Source organism: Lotus japonicus, chromosome 4 (genome assembly GCF_012489685.1).
Source record: "Lotus japonicus ecotype B-129 chromosome 4, LjGifu_v1.2".
NCBI classification, from domain to species: Eukaryota; Viridiplantae; Streptophyta; class Magnoliopsida; order Fabales; family Fabaceae; genus Lotus; species Lotus japonicus.
In genome coordinates this window covers 22,962,262-22,984,310 of record NC_080044.1, presented here as the reverse complement: position 1 = coordinate 22,984,310, position 22,049 = coordinate 22,962,262, and the positions used below count along the sequence as shown (strand labels likewise).

The 22,049-nt window shown below is 38.8% G+C and overlaps 1 protein-coding gene and 1 long non-coding RNA gene across 3 annotated transcripts; one reads left to right on the top strand and one right to left on the bottom strand.

The window, feature by feature from the left end:
- Window positions 1-4,591: 4,591 nt before the first annotated feature.
- On the top strand, window positions 4,592-9,463 carry LOC130712495 (uncharacterized). The gene is made up of 3 exons (XM_057562325.1): window positions 4,592-4,966; window positions 6,692-8,049; window positions 8,881-9,463. Exons 1-3 carry the CDS (start codon window positions 4,592-4,594, stop codon window positions 9,461-9,463), a joined length of 2,316 nt encoding a protein of 771 aa, XP_057418308.1.
- Window positions 9,464-9,949: 486 nt separating this feature from the next.
- LOC130711696 (uncharacterized) lies at window positions 9,950-21,989 on the bottom strand. 2 transcript variants are annotated; one of them, XR_009010741.1, is made up of 7 exons: window positions 20,887-21,989; window positions 20,659-20,764; window positions 20,451-20,513; window positions 19,701-19,750; window positions 19,517-19,585; window positions 12,394-12,471; window positions 9,952-10,531 (listed from the first exon to the last, which is right to left on the bottom strand). It is a non-coding gene; the product is annotated as an uncharacterized LOC130711696 (long non-coding RNA). The 2 variants fall into 2 exon arrangements; XR_009010742.1 differs by lacking the exon at window positions 12,394-12,471 and having other exon boundaries at window positions 9,950-10,531.
- Between the last annotated feature and the right edge of the window lie 60 nt (window positions 21,990-22,049).

Sequence of the window (22,049 nt, the reverse complement as noted above, 5' to 3'; positions counted from 1 at the left end):
CCTTTTTCTTATGTTATTTACTTGCATCTCAATCGGTATTAGAGCTTAGTCTCTAGAACTAACATCTTAAACAGGTGTAGAGTAAAGATCCCTGGCAGAAGATCTAGCTTCGCTATGGGCTCATCCACCAACAAACCTCCTTTCTTTAATGGAACTCAGTATCCTTACTGGAAAACTCATATGCAACTATTCATTGAGTCCTCAAACTATAAGTTGTGGGACATCATTAAAGCTGACAACATTGTCCACAGAGATGATGCTGGAGAACCTATCAAGAAAGATCAGCTGACGGCAGAACAACGCAAAGATTACCAACTCAATGCAATAGCAAAACTATTTCTTCTATGTGCATTGAGTAAAGCTCAACTGGACAAAGTTGATGGGCTGACAACAACTAAAGAAGTATGAGATGCTCTAGGAGTTGCATATGAAGGTACAACAAGTGTAAGTGTAACACCCCGATTTCGGTGGCGTCACTTTAGTAACCAACAATAAACTTAATGCGGAAAAACGTGTATATTTTTTTTTTGTCGATAGTAACTAAGACAAGACTGAATTAAATAAAACGCAAATGCGAAAAGCAATAGAACTAATATACAATATATAAACAGCCCCCGCTGTGAGTAACAACCTCGTCACGAGTAACCTCCAGTGACGGAAAGAAAAGTGTAGCGCCCGAAGGCAATATGTACAGACTGAAAGTAAAGGTGAAGTGTCCGCAACACCATCCCTCAAAACTGAGAATCAGCTGGCCCATCGGCCTGAAGCAAGACCTCCTAAGTCCAACCAACTCTCTGTGATTCCTGTAACGAAACCACACAAAAAGCTATAGGTGGGAAACTACCCTGTCCCAAAAGAAACAAATGATGTTCAGAGCTAAGACTCTACTCCTACACTAATCCCATCTTGAGGAGCTCACACCAGCACTAAAACCTACATGCTAGCATGATCGTCGTCCGAATTCGAAATCCAGAATGACCTAGTCTATGTACACCATCCGTCATACTCTCGCTACCGCGATGTGCTCCTGTTCCAGCATCTCAACTCTAGTTCCCCCCGAAGGGTGAACCATCATGATCTAGTCCGCCAAAGACATCTGACAAAGGGCGTTTGTTCGCCAAAGCACACACAGAAGACGCGAGGGTCAACTCCAAAGAATTACGTAAATAGTAGCACCAATAGATATAGATAAGAGAATAGCCACTTAGGCTTATAGCTAGGGATAACATCCTAGGGTTGCATACTCCATAATGAACTTAACAGCAATAATAACAATTAACGTGTTCCAAATAGGATTAACAAATAACAATCACATTCGACAACTAAATTAGTATGCATGTTGCATGATATGCAATGCAGGTTAACCCAGTCAACCAATATGCAATCCGGAAACGGATGGACATCAACGGATCAGCCCTAACACCAGCCACGGCGGAGCCATTTCGGACCGCGTGCCTCTTACTCCAACAACAGCGGTAGTCAGATCAGCAGTAAACCCGTAGGTCTGCCATTTCGGTCTGCTACAAGAGACGTCTAAAAACGCTCTTACACGGCATTCCGGGTCTTATGACCATTTTGGAAACCGACGAGGTCCAGAGTACGTCCTGTGTTAATACCTCATTAATGTTGCATGTATGCAGGATGATTAGTCAAACAACGTCTCCGAATCTCACTCGACACGTCGCCACGTGTTCTAGGTAAATTAAAGTCTTTAAAAGCTTACCCTAAGGTAACGGTCGATTCTGCGACCAAAAGACACGCTTCACCACAACACATAGCTGCTCCAACAGCACAAGAGTATCACATACTCGGGAACTATCAATTCCCCGGACTTATCCCCAGGATAGCCTAACAACATAGCTGCTCCAACAGCACAACAACAATAGCTGCTCCAACAGCACAACAACAAACGCTGCTCCAACAGCACCACAACATCTACATACTCGAAGCCTCTCAACTTTCTCAATACTGGGATCCGACGACACTTCTCGTTTTCCAAAACTAAGATTTGACTTCCACGCCTTCCTTTCGAGGTTGTTATCATTACTTAAAGATTTAGAGGTTATTTAAGGTCTTATGAGTTTTCTTTATAAAATAGATTCCATTTTGTCTTATCGCAAGTCTTATACATTTTCAGGATCTCCCAATCCCAAGTCGCTTCCAGAGAATGTCTCGATCCACTAAACAAAATTTAGGCCCGAACCTCGTTCGTCCTATCAAACTTTCTCAAAACTCTCAAAATAAAATCGGCATGACCTGCCCGCTATTCTCACCATTCAGAATCTCATATTCCAGTGCAAAGCATATTTAAATCATCACAATCAACAACATGTCATATATCAATAAATCTCATTATAAACACTTAGCATTTAGCATATAAAGCATGCACCACACATCCTAGATTACCCACATAGCACATAGCATGTAAGTCAATCTCAAAAACATTCAGTAGATATATCATCTACATTGTCAGCCGAAGCCTCAGAAAACGTTTTTCCAATCAAACACAAACAAGTGCATAAACAGTAAACAATGTCGAAAGCATCGACCCTAAGCATTAACTAGAGATTCAGTGAGTAGCCCTCACCTGTAGGTTCTCCAGAATGATCGTCAAACGCTTCCTCACACTCAAAGTGTTGTTCCTCAGGAAACTCTTCAAAAGCACCTTTAGAACAAAACCACAGAAATCAATCAAAATCTATCGGAAACTAAGCTATCAATACTTACTAAGGTTACACGAAGTAAACTATTCTCTAAGGTACGGTAATCTAGCGCGAAAGACAAGTTTTCGGAAAAGGAAATTTCCTCCTCCCCCTTTAATAGGTTCGGCCACTTTAGGTAATTAGGAGACTCGATTTTTCTTCGATCAAACTTGGTTCCTATGCTATCATTAGCCGTAACTAAGGGTATTCTGAACTCGGAAAAATTATCGGATCAAAAACTGTCGCAGGGGTATTTTGGTCATGATTTTTAACTTAGAAATTTCAAAACTGAAATCCCAAAAACCAAATTTTGCAGGGACGTTACTAACGACGTTTATGACAACTAATCCTACTAGCACTAAGCTAAGGCGATAGTTTTCAGCCTAAAGGTTGAAGCTTTACTTCAAAAACTCCAAAAATGGGTATTTTAGGCTAAAATTGATTCCGGCGGAATTCCGGCGACATAACGGAAAATCTAACCCGGCAGAAGTGATCTTGGGCACATAAGGAAGAGGTTTAGAATCAGAAATGAAATATTCAGGATAGTTTTGCAAAAACCCATAAACTATCCGCTCAGAAAAGTCTACAGAAAAGCTATGGAAAAAGCGATCAGAGGTAAGGATTAGCGACTATACCTCGAAACCTTGAAGCAGCAACTGATTGATCGACGATCAAGCAAGGATTGAACAAAATCTCTTCCTCCTTCTTCTTCTTCTTGGCCGCGGGTTTGGGTGGGGAAAATGGTGGAAAATTTATGTTTTTCTTCCTTTCTTGGCTATATATAGATGTTGGCAAAACGCGGGAAAATGAAAGTTTCGCGAATCTGATTTTTCCGGCGTCATTCTCCATGAATTCTAAGATAGGTTTTGGCGAAAGAATTCCAAAACTAAAATGAGGTCTCCTTGTATTTTTGGCAACTAATGCATAGTCGGTGTAAAACTATTTTACCCGATAAGTTGCTTTTTGCATCGGATGTCGGAATGGAAAACTTCCTTCTGAAGAAAGATTGAGATCATCAAGAGAAATGGGTGTACGCGTGTAGAATCTTCATTTGAAGCTCTGAATAGAAAAAGTCTTCATTGTCGAGAAATTCTAGGGTTTTGAAATACCAGGGTTTCGGTTTCGGCAAACTTCCGATGATTGGAATCGGACGTTCGTAGATCCTAGAGTTTCGCCTCGAAACGATTGTGATATATGGAAGAAGAGAAGTTCTAACATTTCTCTGAAGATTTTTGGAATTAACTTCCATCGTGCCTAAAAGTGAAAATTAGCTATATACTAGGGTTTCTGACCTAGGTTTAAGCGTATAACGATCGTGCTATAACTTTTATCGATCATAATGCAATCCTTGAACTTTTCCTGAACTTTCTCCTTCATAAATATATTTCATTTATCGAACTTTTGTTCAGGTTTCCCTTCACATTACATCAACCCTAATCGTGAATAAGAAAGTTTATTCACTTAGCATAAGCTGAAAAACTTGGGCCTTACAGTAAGAAAAGCCAAAGTTAGTTTGCTTGTGGCTGAATATGAAGCCTTCAAGATAAAATAGAATGAAAGCATTGACGACATGTTTGGAAGGTTCCAAACCGTTGTCAATGGTCTTAGGAATCTTGATCGCAAATACGAGAACATTGATCTGATCACAAAGATTCTAAGATGTCTTCCCAATAAATGGAGGCCTAAAGTCACTGCTATTCAAGAGGCTAAGGATCTTATCACCTTGAAGATTGAAGATCTACTCGGATCTCTGAAAGTTCATGAAATAGAACTTGCTCAAGATGAAGGAGTGAAGAAGCAGAAGAACGTTTTGTTCAAGGCCAAAAGTTCCAAGGCTGTCCAAGCTAAGGAACCGTCTGATGAGGAAGATACCTTATAAGAAATATCAGATGATGAACAAGCTTTCATCAACAGAAGATTCAAGAGAAATGTGGATCAAACAACAAAGAGGAAAAAGCCCATCAAAGAAAGACAACAAATGGGAACCAAGTCAAAGAAAGAAATCATTCACACACAAAGGTGAAAGTGGTCCAAGTGCAGACAAAAGTCACATCACTTGCTTTGAGTGCAAGAAGCCAGAACACATCAAGCCAGATTGTCCAAAGCTAGCCAAAAAGCCTACCAAGAAGTCGTTCTACAAGAAAAAGAAAGCCTTGGTGGCAGGATGGGATGATTCTGATGAAAACTCAGAAGATGATGATGAAGAGTCCCTCTTCGCACTCATGGCATCTGTGAACAGCTCAGACAATGATGAGGACGATGAGGTACATGTTAAGTTCAAACGCATCATAACGTTTTAAAATCTTATTTTGATCATAACAATTTTATACCAGAAGTTTCGCTGGAAATTAAACTCTTGTTAACGTTTCTGATTTCAGGAGAAACTCAAAAGAATGCTATACGCTTCAACGTTCTATCACTTCAAAAAAAGAAAGAGATATCAGATAGAAGAAGAGTCTTATTTTTACAAAACAGTTCTGCAAAGGAAAACTAACTTTTATCCAGCCTAAAGTCTCTGACTGTCCAATGACACGTCGTCAGTCAGATTTATCAAAGACAATTTTTGAGCGCCAAAGTCTTAGTTTGATTACAACCAGTTGTCCAACATTCAAATCAAAAGACAACTAATCAACTTATATTCAAACCAGATCACGTGAAGACAATCTACTTCAGCAACAGGCACGCTGACCAACAAGGAAAAGTACAAGCCGTCAACATCAAATTGCCAAATTGTCCCATGTCTGAAAAGTAGCCCAAAGTCTATCACCACCTACTAGCTGAAAAATATCATCTTTTTAGCTAAAGGATAGACTTTCTTCTGAATCAACATTTAATGAAGCTACCAACCAAACCTTTTGAATCAACGGTTCGATCTTACTTCATAACGGCTAATACAACGATTGGATCTCATCTCTCAACGGCTACAACACTAGAAAGAAAGTATTTAAGACACTCTTGAAGATCTGAAGTAAGAGAGAATCAATTCCAAGAAAACAAGCATTCAAGCATTCATTCCAAACTTCTCAAAAGCATTCAAAGCTCAAGCAGAAATTCTTTAGTGTCAAATACAAGTCATTACTTCTGCAAGTGAAAGAGAAAACCTCGTACCTTAAAAGAGTCATATCTCTTTATTCTCTTTACATTTTTGTTAGAACTCATAAGTGATCCAAAGTCAAATCTGAATCCAAAACACTTAGAGTTCCAGTGCCATAAATTCTCTACCACTACTCTTGAAAGAAGAGAAATCCTGTAGAGTGATTCAAATCATTGTAAGATTTTGGAGAAGTCATGAACAATACTTGTAGGAGGAGTCCTGTAGAATACTTGGAGAAGTCCGTGATAATACTTGGAGAAGTCCTGTCGAATACTTGTATTGGAGAAGTCCTTGATACTTGCTAGTGAAAATCTTGGTGGTGGCCAAGTACTAGACGTAGCCCAATCGTTTAGGGTGAACCAGTATAAATCTCTGTATGCTGATCGTTCTGTCTCATTTATTGTTTTACTTCCGCTGCACTGAACAATTTACGAAAAGTCATACTTAAACGTTTTTACAAAAGAACTTATATTCTTTTCATAAAACAAAGTTTTAAAAAGTAAATTTCAAGTAAACAATTCAAACCCCCCTTTCTTGTGATACTTATTTGCATCTCAATTGGCATCAGAGCTTAGTCTCTAGAAAACTAACATCTTAAACAGGTGTAAAGTAAAGATCCATGGCAGAAGATCTAGCAATAGCTACGGGCTCATCCACCAACAAGCCTCCATTCTTTGATGGAACTGAATATCCGTACTGGAAGATCCACATGCAACTATTCATTGAGTCCTCAAACTACAAACTGTGGGACATCATTGAAAATGGCAACATTGTTCACAAAGATGATGCTGGAGAACCTATAAAGAAAGATCAACTAACATAAGCACAACGCAAAGACTATCAACTCAACGCTAGAGCAAAGTTGTTCATGTTATGTGCTTTGAGCAAATCTCAGCTGGACAAAGTTGATGGTCTAGCTACAGCCAAAGAAGTCTGGGAAGCTCTAGGACTTGCCTATGAGGGTATAGCAAATGTCAGACAAGCCAAAGTGAGCTTACTTGTGGCTGAATATGAAACCTTCAAGATGAAGGAAAATGAAAGCACTGATGATATGTTTGGAAGATTCCAAACCATCGTTAACGGTCTTAGGAATCTTGATCGCAAATATGAAAATGTTGATCAAATCACAAAGATTCTAAGATGCCTTCCCAGGAGATGGAGACCCAAAGTCACCGCTATTCAAGAAGCTAAAGATCTCAGCACATTGAGACTGGAAGATCTCCTCGGATCTCTAAAGGTTCATGAAATAGAACTGGCTAATGACGAAGGACTGAAGAAGCAGAAGAGCATTGCGTTCAAAGCAAACAGTTCAAAAGCCATTCAAACAAAGGAACAATCTGAAAATGAAGAATCCTCAGAAGAACTGTCAGAGGATGAACAAGCTCTCTTCAACAGGAAGTTCAAGAGAATGTGGATCAAACGACAAAAAGGAAAAGGAACATCAAGGAAAGACAACAAACGAGAATCAAGCATGAAAAATAAATCTTTCACTCACAAAGGTGAAGGCGGCTCAAATATAGACAAGAGCAACATTACATGCTTCGAATGCAAAAAGCAAGGTCACATCAAGCCGGACTGTCCAAGACTTGCGAAAAAGTCAATCAAGAAACCATTCTACAAGAAAAAGAAAGCCTTAGCAGCCGGATGGGATGACTCTGAGGACGGTTCAGAAGATGATGATGAAGATGCACTCGTTGCTCTCATGGCATCTGCAGAAAGTTCAGACGATGAAGAGGATGATGAGGTAAAACCTGAAAATCTTAAAGAAGAATTCAATGAACTACTTGAACATTCATATGCATTATCTGAAAAATACAAAACCTTGAAGAACCAGTTTGCTAAGCTACAACTAGAGCATGAAAAAGTGTTGACAGAAAAGAACCACATAGTTAAAGAAAACACTGCCTTAAAGGAACAAGATTTCGTTAAGGAAGTAACTACTTTGAAGAAAATAATTAAAGTCTTAATAGATGATTTATCTACATTCACAATTGGTCATGATAATCTAGTTAAACTGTGCGGCAACAGTCGCGAACTGTATGATAAAAGCGGATTAGGTTTTGACAATGAATCAGCCTCATCTAGTGAAAACATGTCTGACATATCCTTAAAGTCGTCTGAGTCTGGTCAAACTAAGTATGTTGTGAACTGCAAAATTGAGCGAGATGAAAGGAAAACTTCTTATGAAAAGAAGGTTCCTCCTAAAAATGCTACTAACCCTCCAAGACCCAAGAAAATCTGGGTACCTAAAAAGTCAATTATCTCTGTTGCAGACTTATTTAACAGAACGAAGGAAACGCCAACAATGGTACCTGGATAGTGAATGCTCGCGTCACATGACGGGAGAAAGTCTATGTTCCCAAAGATCCAAACTAGAAAGAACGGTGGATCAGTTACTTTTGGAGGAAATCAGAAAGGACTCATTGTTGGAGAAGTTAATGTCGGTAAGGAACCACTTCTTGTGATTAATAATGTTTTGTTAGTTAAAGGATTAAAACACAATCTACTTAGCATAAGTCAATTATGTGATAGTAGGTTCACTGTTTCCTTTAATAAAGTGAAGTGTAGTGTCACTGATACCGATGACAAGATCATCTTTGAAGCTCAGAGAGAAGGGAATCTATATAAGACGAACTTGGAAAATCTGGCAAATCAAAATGTAACTTGTCTAGTATCATCATAGGACAATACTTGGCTTTGGCATTGGAAGCTAGGGCATGCTTCCTTAAGGACCATCACTAAAATCATAAGTAATGACTTAGTACGTGGTCTGCCAAAACTAACTATCAAATCTGATGTTACATGTTCTGCTTGTGTTCAACGCAAACAACATCGTACCTCCTGTCGTGCTAAAAACTTTGTCAGTACTAGCAAACCTCTGGACCTCTTACATATGGATCTGTTTGGACCTACTAGAGTAGCTAGTATCTCTGGAAGAAGATATTGTTTTGTCATAATCGATGACTACACAAGATTTTGTTGGGTATTCTTCCTAACAAGCAAAGATGAAACCTTCCAAGCTTTCAAAGTGTTCAGCAAGAGAGTTTAGAATGAAAAAGGTTACTGCATCACAACCATCCGCAGTGATAGAGGAGGAGAATTTGTAAATGAAGAATTTGAAAAATTCTGTAAACAAGAAGGCATTACTCACCAATTCTCAGCTCCCAGAACCCCTCAACAAAATGGTGTTGTTGAACGGAAGAACAGGTTACTTCAAGAAATGGCAAGAACGATGCTAAGTGAAACTTCTCTACTTAAGTACATTTGGGCTGAAGCTATTGAAACTGCATGCTACATCCAAAACAGAATATCCATGCGACCGTTACTAAAGAAGACTCCTTATGAACTATGGCGTGGAAGACCAACCGTATCGCATTTTCATCCTTTTGGATGCAAGTGCTTCATTCTGAACACCAAGGACAATGTTGGAAAGTTTGACAACAAGTCTGATCAAGGTATTCTCCTTGGATACTCCACTCACTCTAAAGCATACAGAGTTTTCAACTCTAGGACGAAAGCAGTCGAGGAATCCATCAATGTCAAGTTTGACGATCACTCAACCGAAACAACTGATAGTTTGGAAAGAGACTTTCTAAATCTTGATCTATCTGATCGAGAGAATGAAGAGATCTCCGAGGAAGTTCAACTTCTGACATCACACATGTAGAACAGTCCACTACATCTCAATCAGACTCTCCAGAACCGTCTGATCATGTAATGACTTCAAGTGGTATCTCTCTACCAAAGGAGTGGAAATACAAATCTGATCATCCACCAGAACAGATCATTGGAAGTGTCTCAGAAAAAGTCAAGACAAGATCAGCCTTTAGAGAAGAATCCAACAGCGCATTCATTTCAGAGATTGAACCTAAAACCGTAGATGAAGCCTTACAAGATGAAGGATGGATCCTAGCCATGCAAGAAGAACTGAATCAGTTTGAAAGAAGCGAAGTCTGGACACTTGTACCAAAACCTAAAGGAAAATCAATCATTGGTACCAAGTGGGTTTTCAGGAACAAGATGGATGAAAATGGGAAAGTAATAAGGAACAAGGCAAGAAGGAATTGACTACACAGAAACCTTTGCTCATGTGGCAAGAATTGAAGCAATTCACATTCTTCTAGCTTTTGCATGTCAAAACTCTATCAAATTATATCAAATGGATGTCAAAAGTGCTTTTCTGAACGGAGTAATTGAAGAAGAAGTCTAAGTGAAGCAGCCCCCAGGATTTGAAGAACCATCAGTGTAACACCCCGATTTCGGTGGCGTCACTTTAGTAACCAAAAGTAAACTTAATGCGGAAATACGTGAATATTTTTTTTTTCCGATATAATAACTAAGACAAGACTGAAATAAATAAAACCCAAATGCGAAAGGTAACAGAACTAATACACAATACATATAACATTCCCCGCTGTAAGTAGCGACCTCGTCACGAGTAACCTCCAGTGACGGAAAGTAGAAAAGTGTAACGCCCGTAGGCAAAATGTACAATCCCCAAAATGATAGGTCAAGTGTCAGCAACACAAGCCCTCCAAAAATAAGAATAAGTCAGAGCTATGACACTAACACCCAACCTTAATAGACTCTAATCACCCATCCCCCATACTTCCATCATCGACTCCCATCTGGTCATGCATGAAGTCCGGGTCCACGTCGAAGGCTCAATAGTAGTCATTTCGCTCCGGGTCTTCCCCGAACGACGACGAATCACGAAAGAATCCACCAACGACATCTGACAAAAAGGGCATACATAGCCCCCCAAACACAGGTAGCACGTGCAAGGGTCAACTTACGGAATATAGGATAGAGAATACAAGACACCAGATAAAGTATAAGGGGTATATATATATATGTTGTCTATATACATATAAGTTCTGCATTGTCTACCCTAAGGTTTAAACATAGCATGTTATCAAATCTCTAGTACAATTCCATCATCAAAGCACATAACGATATCTATCAACATCTACTCATCAAAACACATAACGATGTTTATCAACATCAACTCATCAAAACACATAACGATACAATTAGAGTGCATGATATGTCAATGCAACGTCACTCTCGACGGATCCAGAAAGAGTAGGCTGGGCACGTTTGAGTCGGTCCTAACACTGGCATTGTGTCGACCACAACCCCCGAGTGTCACTTACAACCTTGACATAGCCGGATCAGTCCTAACCCTGCGGGTCGACTTTTCCCTCCGCTATGCCCGACAATCAACAGGTCGATCCTAACCTCACGGTCGATCATATCCCCCGTCGATGTCCGAATTACCCGAAGAAAGAATAGGCTGGGCACGTTTGAGTCGGTCCTCACACTGGCATTGTGTCGACCATAACCCCCGAGTGTCACTTACAACCTTGACATAGCCGGATCAGTCCTAACCCTGCGGGTCGACTTTTCCCTCCGCTATGCCCGACAATCAACAGGTCGATCCTAACCTCACGGTCGATCATATCCCCCGTCGATGTCCGAATTACCCGAAGGTATAAACTGTACCCGAAGGTATAAACTGTACCCGAAGGCATAAACTGTACCCGAAGGTATAAACTGTACCCGAAGGTATAAACTGTACCCGAAGGCATAAACGGTACCCGAAGGCATAAACGGTACCCGAAGGTATAAATTGTACCCGAAGGTATAAACTGTACCCGAAGGCATAAACGGTACCCGAAGGTATAAACTGTACCCGAAGGTATAAACTGTACCCGAAGGCATAAACTGTACCCGAAGGCATAAACGGTACCCGAAGGTATAAACTGTACCCGAAGTTATAAACTGTATCTCATGATGATCTCCAAATCATCCGACTCATCTCTATCCGATGGTCAACACTGCTCAACGAGCAAAGAGCATCAACATGCTCGGAAACTACCCGTTTCCCGGCTTATCTCTCAGATAGCCCAACAACACAACTGCTCCCAGAGCACAAGAGTATCAACATACTCAAAACCTCTCAATATCTCAACACTTGGATCCGACGACACTTCTCGTTTTCCAAAACTAAGATTCGACTCCTAAGCTTCCTTCGAGATTATTATCATTACTTAAAGATTTAGAGGTTGTTTAAGGTCTTATGAGTTTTCTTCACAAAATAATATCCTTTTAGCCTTATCGCAATTCTTATAAATTCTCGGGATCTCCAAATCCCCAAATGACTCCAGAGAATGTCTCGATCCATAAAACACCATAACAAGGCCCGAATCTCATTCGTCCTATCAAACTTTCCCCAAAACTCTCAAAATAAAATCGGCATGACCTGCCCGCTATTCTCACTATTCAGAAACTCAGATTTCATTGCTAAAGCATAAATAACTCAGCACCATCAATCAACATGTCATATATCAACATAATAAGCAATAACCACATAGCACTTAGCATATAAGGCATGCACCACACATCCTAGATTACCCACATAGCACATAGCATATAATTCAATCTCAAAAACAGTCAGTAGATGAATCATCTACATTGTCAGCCGAAGCCTCAGAAAACATTTTCCCAATCATACACAAACAAGTGCATAAACAGTAAATCAAGTCGAATGCGTCCACACCTAAAGCATTAGCTAGTAAGGTAAGTTGCCCTTACCTCTGGTTATTCCAGCGTTCTCCTCAAACGTTCCTTCACAATGAGCTCCTTGATCTTCAGGAAATTCTTCAAAAGAACCTTTAAAGTAAAACCACAGAATTCTATCAAAATCTATCGGAAACTAAGCTACTAATACTTACTAAGGTTACCCGAAGTAGTACATACTCCGAGGTACGATAATCTAGCGCGAAAGAACAAGTTTTCGAAAAAGGAATTTTCCTCCTCCTCCCCTATAGGGCTCGGCCACTTTTCACAATTGTGGGGCTCGATTTTTCTTCGATCAAACTTGGTTCCTATGCTTTCATTAGCCGTAACTAAGGGTATTCTGAACTCGGAAAAATTATCGGATCAAAAACTGTCGCAGGGGTATTTTGGTCATGATTTTTAACTTAGAAATTTCAAAACTGAAATCCCAAAAACCAAATTTTGCAGGGACGTTACTAACGACGTTTATGAAAACTAATCCTACTAACACTAAGCTAAGGCGATAGTTTTTAGCCTAAAGGTTGAAGCTTTACCTCAAAAACTCCAAAAATGGGTATTTAAGGCTAAAATTGATTCCGGCGGAATTCCGGCGACATAACGGAAAATCTAATCCGGCAGGAGTGATCTTGGGCACATATAGAAGAGGTTTAGAATCAGAAATGAAAGATTCAGGATAGTTTTGCAAAAACCCATAAACTATCCGCTCAGAAAACTCTACAGAAAAGCTATGGAAAAAGCGATCAGAGGTAAGGATTAGCGACTATACCTCGAAACCTTGAAGCAGCAACTGATTAATCAACGATCAAGCAAGGATTGAACAAAATCTTCTTCTCCTCCTCTCCTCTCAAACTCGCGGCCTCCTTGGATGAAATGGGTAAGATATTTGTTTTTTCTCATTTCTTGGCTATATATAGAGGTTGGCAAAACGCGGGAAAATGAAAGTTTCGCGAATCTGATTTTTCCGGCGTCATTCTCCGTGAATTAATAGATATGTTTTGGCAAAAGAATTCCAAAACTATAAAGAGGTCTCCTTGTATTTTTGGCAACTAATGCATAGTCGGTATAAAACTATTTTACCCGATAAGTTGTTTTTTGCATCGAATGTCGGAATAGAAAACTTCCTTCGGAAGAAAGATTGAAATCATCAAGAGAAATGGGTGTACGCGTGTAGAATATTCATTTGAAGCTCTGAATAGATAAAGTCTTCATTGTCGAGAAATTCTAGGGTTTTGAAATACCAGGGTTTCGGTTTCGGCAAACTTCCGATGATTGGAATCGGACGTTCGTAGATCCTAGAGTTTCGCCTCGAAACGATTGTGATATATGGAAAAAGAGAAGTTCTAACATTTCTCTGAAGATTTTTGGAATTAACTTCCGTCGTGCCTATAAATGAAAATTAGCTATATATTAGGGTTTCTGACCTAGGTTTAAGCGTATAACGATCGTGCTATAACTTTTATCGACTTCGATACGATCCTTTGACTTTTCCTGAACTTTCTCCTTCATAAATTTATTTCATTTGGTAAACTCTTGTTCAGGTTTCCTTTCACGATACATCAAGCCTAATCGTAAATGGAAATCTCTTCCACTTATTCTAAGCTTAAAATCTTGGGTCTTACAATCAGCCTCAGAACATGTGTTCAAACTCAAGAAAGCTCTTTATGGTTTAAAGCAAGCACCAAGAGCATGGTACGACCAACTAAGCAGCTTTCTCATGAAGAACGATTTCTCAAGAGGAAAGATCGACAACACACTGTTCAGAAAACATCTGAAGGACAATTACATTCTTGTACAACTGTGCGTTGATGACATTATTTTTGGAGCCACCAGTGATAAACTATGCAAAGAATTTTCCACACTCATGCAAAGCGAATTCGAGATGAGCATGATGGGAGAACTGAAATTCTTCCTTGGTCTCCAAATCAAGCAAGAGAAAGACAAGATCTACATACATCAGACCAAATACATAAAGAACATGCTCAAGAAATACAACATGCATAAGTCAAATGAGATGAACACACCAATGTATCCAAACACCATTCTGGACAAGAACGATGAGAGCTCACCAGTTGATCCAACATCGTACAGAGGAATGATAGAATCTCTTCTGTATCTTACATCAAGCAGACCTGACATCATGTTCAGCGTTTGTTTATGTGCAAAATTCCAGGTAAATCCCCAACAATCACACCTTAGTGCAGTTAAACGAATATTTAGATATTTAATAGGTACTGCTAATCTTGGTCTACTGTATGAGAAATGTAGTAATTTCAGGTTAAACGGGTATTGTGACGCTGACTATGCTGAAGATAGAGTTGAATGAAAGAGCACCAGTGGATGATGTCACTTTCTAGGAAACTATTTAGTTTCTTGGTCTAGCAAAAGACAAAGCACCATTTCTCTATCTACTGCTGAAGTTGAATATGTTGCAGCTAGTTCTTGCTGTACTCAACTCCTCTGGATCAAGCATCAACTTGAATATTACAATATCCATGAGAACAACATACCTTTGCTATGTGACAATACAAGTGCCATCAATATAGCAAAGAATCCAGTTCAGCACTCAAGGACAAAGCATATTGAAATCAAACATCACTTCATTAGAGATCTCGTTGCGAAAGGACATATTGATATATCTCATGTGCACACTGAAGATCAACTTGCGGACATTCTCACAAAACCATTACTGGAAGGCAGATTCTCATACTTGAGAAAAAGGATCAATATGCAATCTGCTCATTGAAGGTACGAAAACGCAGTTTTTCTATTTTGCAGGTACCATTCCGTGAATCAACCAGTTCAACAAAATTATGTATCGTTCAGCATATCCATCAGCAAGAAGCTAATGATAATCGTTTAGTGATTACATCGTACTATGAATTTATCTTCTCTACCGTTCATTCACAGCTGGCAATGCAATTGTCAAAGTTCAACGTCATCATATCTGTGGCACGTGCTTCAACAGTTCCCTTCTGACAAGTCACATTACATTCAATGCGGAGCAGTTACTCAATCAGCTTTAACCGTGCGTGTAACCACAACCTATTTATTTAATATTTTCTCTCTCCAAAGATAACCGGCAATCACACATTTTTCCAAAACCGTCATTCCATATTCTCAATCACCATATCCCTAAGAGATTTCGTAAACTTCACACACGCTAACCCATTTGCAATTTGCTCTCTCTCTCTTCCAAGAAAAGCAACCTCATTCTCTCTGCAAAATTTCTTCATCTTCCAGAAACTAAATGGTCGGATTTCTCGCAACCTCATCCAAAGCTCCTTCCAAGAAGGGTGGCAAGTCACCTTACACTAAGATTGAAATGGAAATCATCCAGAGAAGAACAGAAAGGGTCAATCAGCAACGATCCGTTCAAAACCAAGAGATAGGGGTAGTCAAGACTGAGAAACTGGGTGACAATGCCCTTGTTTCACTAAGATATCTGGACATGAAGGTCTTTGCCTTTGTAAAAATGGCAGGACTTAATGACCTCCTGTTTCAAGACTGGGAAAATGTTTACGATATGGTACAACGTGAAGTTTATGTGCCTCTCGTCAAGGAATTCTATGACTGTGCTGTGGTGAAGGGCCGGGAAACTATCAAGTCCAGGGCAAACAACCAGATCATCGACGTCACTCTACAAGACGTTGCCGAAGCCCTAAACGTGCAACTTAATGAAGGAGAAAGGTTGTAAGACTCTATAACCTTTACTATGTAATGCTTAAGTGATTTATTCAATAAAAATGAAGTTTGTAGTGAAGTTTGACTTTATTGCTAATCTGCCTGTGAATTTAGCTCTCTGAGTTAGCTAAATTATTCAATTGGTTTCGTGTCAATCTGATATCTGTAGCCCAAGATAATTGTATTTTTGTGAGCGAAGGTCTGGCTGTACAGTGCTAGCGATTTTTGTTGAAATAATAACTTTTTAATTTCGAATTTACCTTTGATTTTGGAGAAAGGGGGAGGGTTTTATTTGGGTTTCAGGTCTGATTACTTAGAAATCAGTGGGTCAAGAGAGTTGACTTGGATCGGGCTTGAAAAAAAAAACCCTAGCCCATGAAGAGGGGGAGGTCGCGGGTTAAGAGGGTTTTGGGGGGGGGGGGAAGGGTTTTCTTTTCACAAAAATGTGAAGATAGAAACCTTGTGCACCTCTGCAACACGTAAACCAGAAGAGAGAAAGTGAGAGAAGCCTCCTCCTTGTACCCTTGCCGCCGCCGCTTGCACCCTAGCCACCGCCAGTCGTGAACGCGCGAGAGAGAGGAGGAAACGCGAGCGAGAGAGAGAAGAAGGGAGACGCGTGGGAGAGGAAGGGAAAAACCAGAATTCTACTCTTCATCTTCATCCTTATTTCAAGCCTAAAGACCAAGGTAAGGGCTGGTCTAGGAGGGGTAGGATGCTAGGGAGTCTTGACATGAATTGCCATGCATGAATCTATGATTATGGGGGTTTTGCATGAGGGTTTGAGTTTGTGATGCTTGCTGTATTTTTGCAACATGATGTCATGCTCCACTATACTCTAAACTATTTACTTGATTGGGATCTTGATGACATATGAAAATTACTTGCATGCTTGCTAGATTGCCATGCAAAAATTGTACGTTATAACATGATGGTTGTGTTGGGATGAATTCTGAATTGCTTGTATGATTAAAGTATTGTTTGGGGCTGTATTAGGACCATGTGATCAAGGAGAAAGAAAAGAAAAAAATTTAGAACCCTAAGGGCCTATTTATGGTTCGGCCCTAGTTTTGTGGGTTCGGTGAATTCTTTTCTTTCGCTTGGATGCATGAGTCTTACGATTTTTTTTCTAATGATTTTGTCACGATCTGCCATGCATGAGGATGTGTTTTATGATGTTCATTCGAATAACTATTAAATGGGTCGCTCACCTAGCTGTAATTCCCGATGTGACTGTGATTGTTCTATCGTTATATTTATTCGATGCATGTGTAAGACTCTAAGATAATGTTAGAGCCTTAACCAAGAGAATGAGATTAATCGCTTGCAAGTAAACCAGAAATAATGGAACATAGGTCTAGGTGAGACTATGTACCATGAGAACGATGGTGTCGTTAGAGACAAACGGTAGCTTGCACGCGAGGGAGATTTTGTGGATCATTGCGGCTCCACGTGAATTGGTTGACTGCGGCCACCGTGAGACTTGTGTTAGTGGATCATTGCAAATCCACGTGATTGGACATCTGCGGATGTATGTAATTGGCCAAGGAGTTTTGGTGGATTGTGTGATGTGAGGATGCGCTAGTCTAACTAACTAACTGTCATAAAACTTAAATTACATAAACGATTACCGTGCTTTATGATATGGATTATGATTATGTTATTTGCGAGCTGACCCTTGCGCTACTTGTTTATTTGTTATTTGGGGGGGGAGGGGGGTAGATGGTTCTGACGAAGACCACAACGTCGACCCATTCCTGGAAACTGACGTTGCTTGATGAGAATGAAGATCGGGCTTGGGCGACCGACACGTCCGAAGTCCGACGAGTCTATGTCGGCGATGCAAGGCTTACAAGTAGAGATGTGCATGGGAATGTCGTGGAGACACAACGTATGGCGGGTGGAGTCATCACTATGCCATATCCACCTCCACGTTTCTTTTACCCGAAGGATGAAGGCTCTCAAGTTGCATCAGTGGAAAGTGATCCCTTCGAAGTAGCAGGAGTTGAGTCCCAGCGACCGGTCGAGCAAGTCATTGTCCCAACACATGTTCAAGCTGAGGAGCCAAAGCATGATGATAATGCTGAGGTGAATGGGCGAGTTCCTGAAATACCAGCTTGGTGGGGTGACATGGAAGCTTGCTGTGTATTCGGTCAGTTTGAGGCTCCGCCACTTGAGTCGCTACCGCCAGTCAAGAAGCGTCGTCTCGAGGAGGAGGTCATTGAGGTTTCCAGTGGAGACGAGGATAGGGTTTGGGAGTTTTCTAGTTTGGGAACTTGTGAGCGATGCATCGAATTTAATGATTTACTTATTTTGTCAAACTTGTGTGTCTTATGAAATTCCCTAAGTCTTAATGTAAAATTTTTCCTATGAAATTTCATAACTCATATGAATTCAATAATATATGTGCTTAAATACAAAATTTGTAATTTGTTAATATTAGGTTTTGTTATTCGTTATCATAAAATTAAGTATTTATAAAAATTATAATTATATTAACGTTGATATATAAACTTGAAAGTAGTAAATATGTAAAAAATAAATAATTTATAGTTTGTTCATATTAAACCAAATATAAAGTAGGATGAAATCAAATAAGAGAAGTAGTAAGCTACGAATACTTATTTGTGAACATGGACATCTGAAAGTTATATCAGAAGAAGTTTTGTATATATGCAATATGCATCTTGGGAAAATTGAGTATGGTAGTTATTGAGGAGAACGATACAATGTAGAGTAAAGTAATGAAGAATGGAAAAAAAGGTAAGAAACAACATAGTATTTTCATTTAAGGAAGCAATTTTATAGAGATTAAGCCATATGTATTATTGTTGTTTAGAAGTTGCAATTAGTTTCTATGTGCTATTATACGTCCTTTATTTTATAAAATAAATTAGCACTATAATCCTTAGTTTCTTCATTGATGACCGATTACATGAAAATGATGTCAACTATATTAAATTGTACAAAATCATATTTTACTGTAGGAGTAGTGTCACTTGTAGCCTCTTCAGTTTTTGAGATGCTCATTCAAGTAATCATGTAATTGTGCTTTGTGACTCTATGTTTTCTAGAAGATGCTTGAACCATAAAATTCTGAAGCATACCTTTTTGAATTTCCCTTTCATAACTCATATGAAATAAATAATAATAAATTGATTTAAAGTAATTTTCAATTAATAGTAGATGTCTATAATGACATTGATGATAGAAGTTCAAGAGGAAGGGATAGTGAAGTTTTTTTTTATTGAGTGACATTTAACTTTTAAGGTTTATTATTAATATAATTATTAGTTGATTAATACTTCAACAAACCTAAACTAATAATATGTGTCTTCATAACTAATATCATATTTAATATTAATTTTGACCTATGACATTCCATAACTCATATAAATTAAATAATAATAATTTCTTTTAAAATAATTTTGACCTTAATAGTAGAAAGTTATATACTAACATTGATGGAAGAAGTTCAAGGGGAATATCGAACGGCTGAGATTTAAAGTCTGCTGAATATCGAACGGTTCTGAAAAATCACATATGAAATAATACGTTTTTTAAAAGCAAAATGATATATATTAATAAAGATTCAATCTTTAAAAAGTTACGAAAAAAAATTAAGAAAAATGCAAGAAACTTACATGTTTTCAAGATGTAACATTGGAAGAATGGAAAACAGCAATGGAAAAATCTGGAAAAAAAAAATCAAATTGAAACTAAATCAATGAAATGTAAAAGAGAAAAAGAAGTTTCATTGTACAAGATTAGAAGAAAAGGTTATCATTTGGTCAACTAAATTGATAATAAATTAATCAAAAAAAAAAAGCAAGAAACTTACATTGGGTGAAGATTAAACTATCAAAGGAATGAAAGCAAACATCATAAAATTATGCAAGAAAAATAATGAAACACAATTAGAGAAATAATCAAGTAGATGACTTTAATAGTTTATGAAGAAAAAATATTTCTGAAACAAAATAGAAGTTACGAACATATCATAATAATATTGATAATTAACAACAAAGAATAAACCATGCATCAATTACAAAAGTAAAATAAAATGTCTAAGTTTCATCTATTGAATAAGCGATAACAACATGCATATTGCGAAGAAAGAATGAATCTTACATGTGTGAGAGATGAAAAATGAGAAGAATGAATGAGAACAAATAAGATCGTTTGGGAAGAACGTAGCATGAGAACAAAAATATGAAGAAGAAATGATGGCGAAATTAGAACAGATAAATCAAAAGGGATAAATAAGGCGAAAAAAGAAGAGCTCTTACCGGATGGAAGATGATGATGGAGAAAAACATCATGTTTGAGAATGAAAAATGATGAAGAAGAAGTGACCGGTGGAGAAGAAAAGACGCAAAAGAAAATTTTCTAACCTGATGGAAGATCTTCTTGTGTTGGAGTGATGCTATTGGAGAAATCCAAATCGAAGAGATATCCTGCACATGAATGTAGATGCTGAAGACCAAAATGAGAGAGATGAAAATAAGTTGAAAGGGGAATGGAAAAATGTTTATTATAACTAAGGCTTAATCCTCAAATTAGTCTCTGTTTTTGTGTCGTCGTCTGAACCAGGCCCCTCACCGGAAAAATTTGTGGAATAAGTCCCTATTTTTGAAAAACGTATGGAGCTAGTCCTCGCCGGAGCTCCGGCAAGTGATGAAATGACATACTGACTGTGTAAATGAAGCTGATGTGGCATTAAAAAAAATTAAAAAAATTAACACATCAGAAATTTAAATTAAATGAAAAAAATTAAATGAAATTAAGCACTAAATTTAATTCTTCATTATCTTGATCTTAATCACCCACCTTCATCTTTATTATCCTTGTTCTTTATATCCAAGATCAACCCTCCACCAAGCCAAGAAAATTTACCCATAAATTATCCATTCCCAGGACAACAGCAACCAATCCACAAGAAATTAAGCAAACTCCACGACGTGCAGACAATCTAGAAAAAATATGAAAATTAAGCAAAATCCAAACATTAGCCACAATGTGACAAACTAGAAAACGTTATCAGCTGTACGACGTTGATAATTTGCAACGATTTCATTGCTCTCAAGCTCTAGTTTTCCACAAAATTAAACTCCCAAATCCAGAAAAATCAGAACAAGAACAAAGTAGGTTGATGAGAAGCTTATGGTCATCTTCGTTCCCTCCATCTTTACGAGAAGCTACTGGTTTCAAGATCTGTTTTGAAAATAATTTCATATCAGATATGCAATTGGAGATGAAGATGGTGAAGGGTAAGAAAGTATCAGGAGCCGCCACAGCGGAGAAAAATGTGTTTCATCATCACCGAACCCACAAAAAATCCTAGCTCTCCCTTTCATGATGAAACCCGGTGCTGCCCCTCCACCTTCATCTACCCCAAACCTAAATTCAGCCTCGCTGCAACCCCATCCTTCCCTGAATTCTGATGACTATCTCCTTTCTCTCGGGATCCCGACGCCGCCACCACCCTCTGCCTTCTCATCCCTAGATCCAGTATGTCTTTGGGCGTTTTGCATGTTCTGTATCGCCGGCAGTATCTGGTTCACAAGGTCGGTGTCATTGGAGGTTATCACCTTGTTTCCCACCGGCGTCAATTCTGATCTGTGCTCCTCCGTTAATTCCTTGCAGATCTGGGGTTGCAGAGGTGCTTGGGAGTTGCGATGGCTGGGAGAAAGAGAAGGAGGAGAGGGTTAGGGTTGGGAGATGGAGAAGGGAAGAGAAAGGTGAGGATGATTGGTGAAGAGCAGGGTTCTGGAGTGGAGACCTGCAATATCTGAATTCATGTTGATGAAGAAGATTTTTTTTTTTCGTGAGATGAGAAGAAGATATGATGCTGAGGAATTGAGTTTGATTTAGAGTTAGGAATTGTGATTTAGTGTTGAATTGGGGATTTAGATTTGGGGTTTTAATTTAATTTAAATTTCTGATGTGTTAATTTTTTTTAATGTCACATCAGCTTCATTTACACAGTTAGC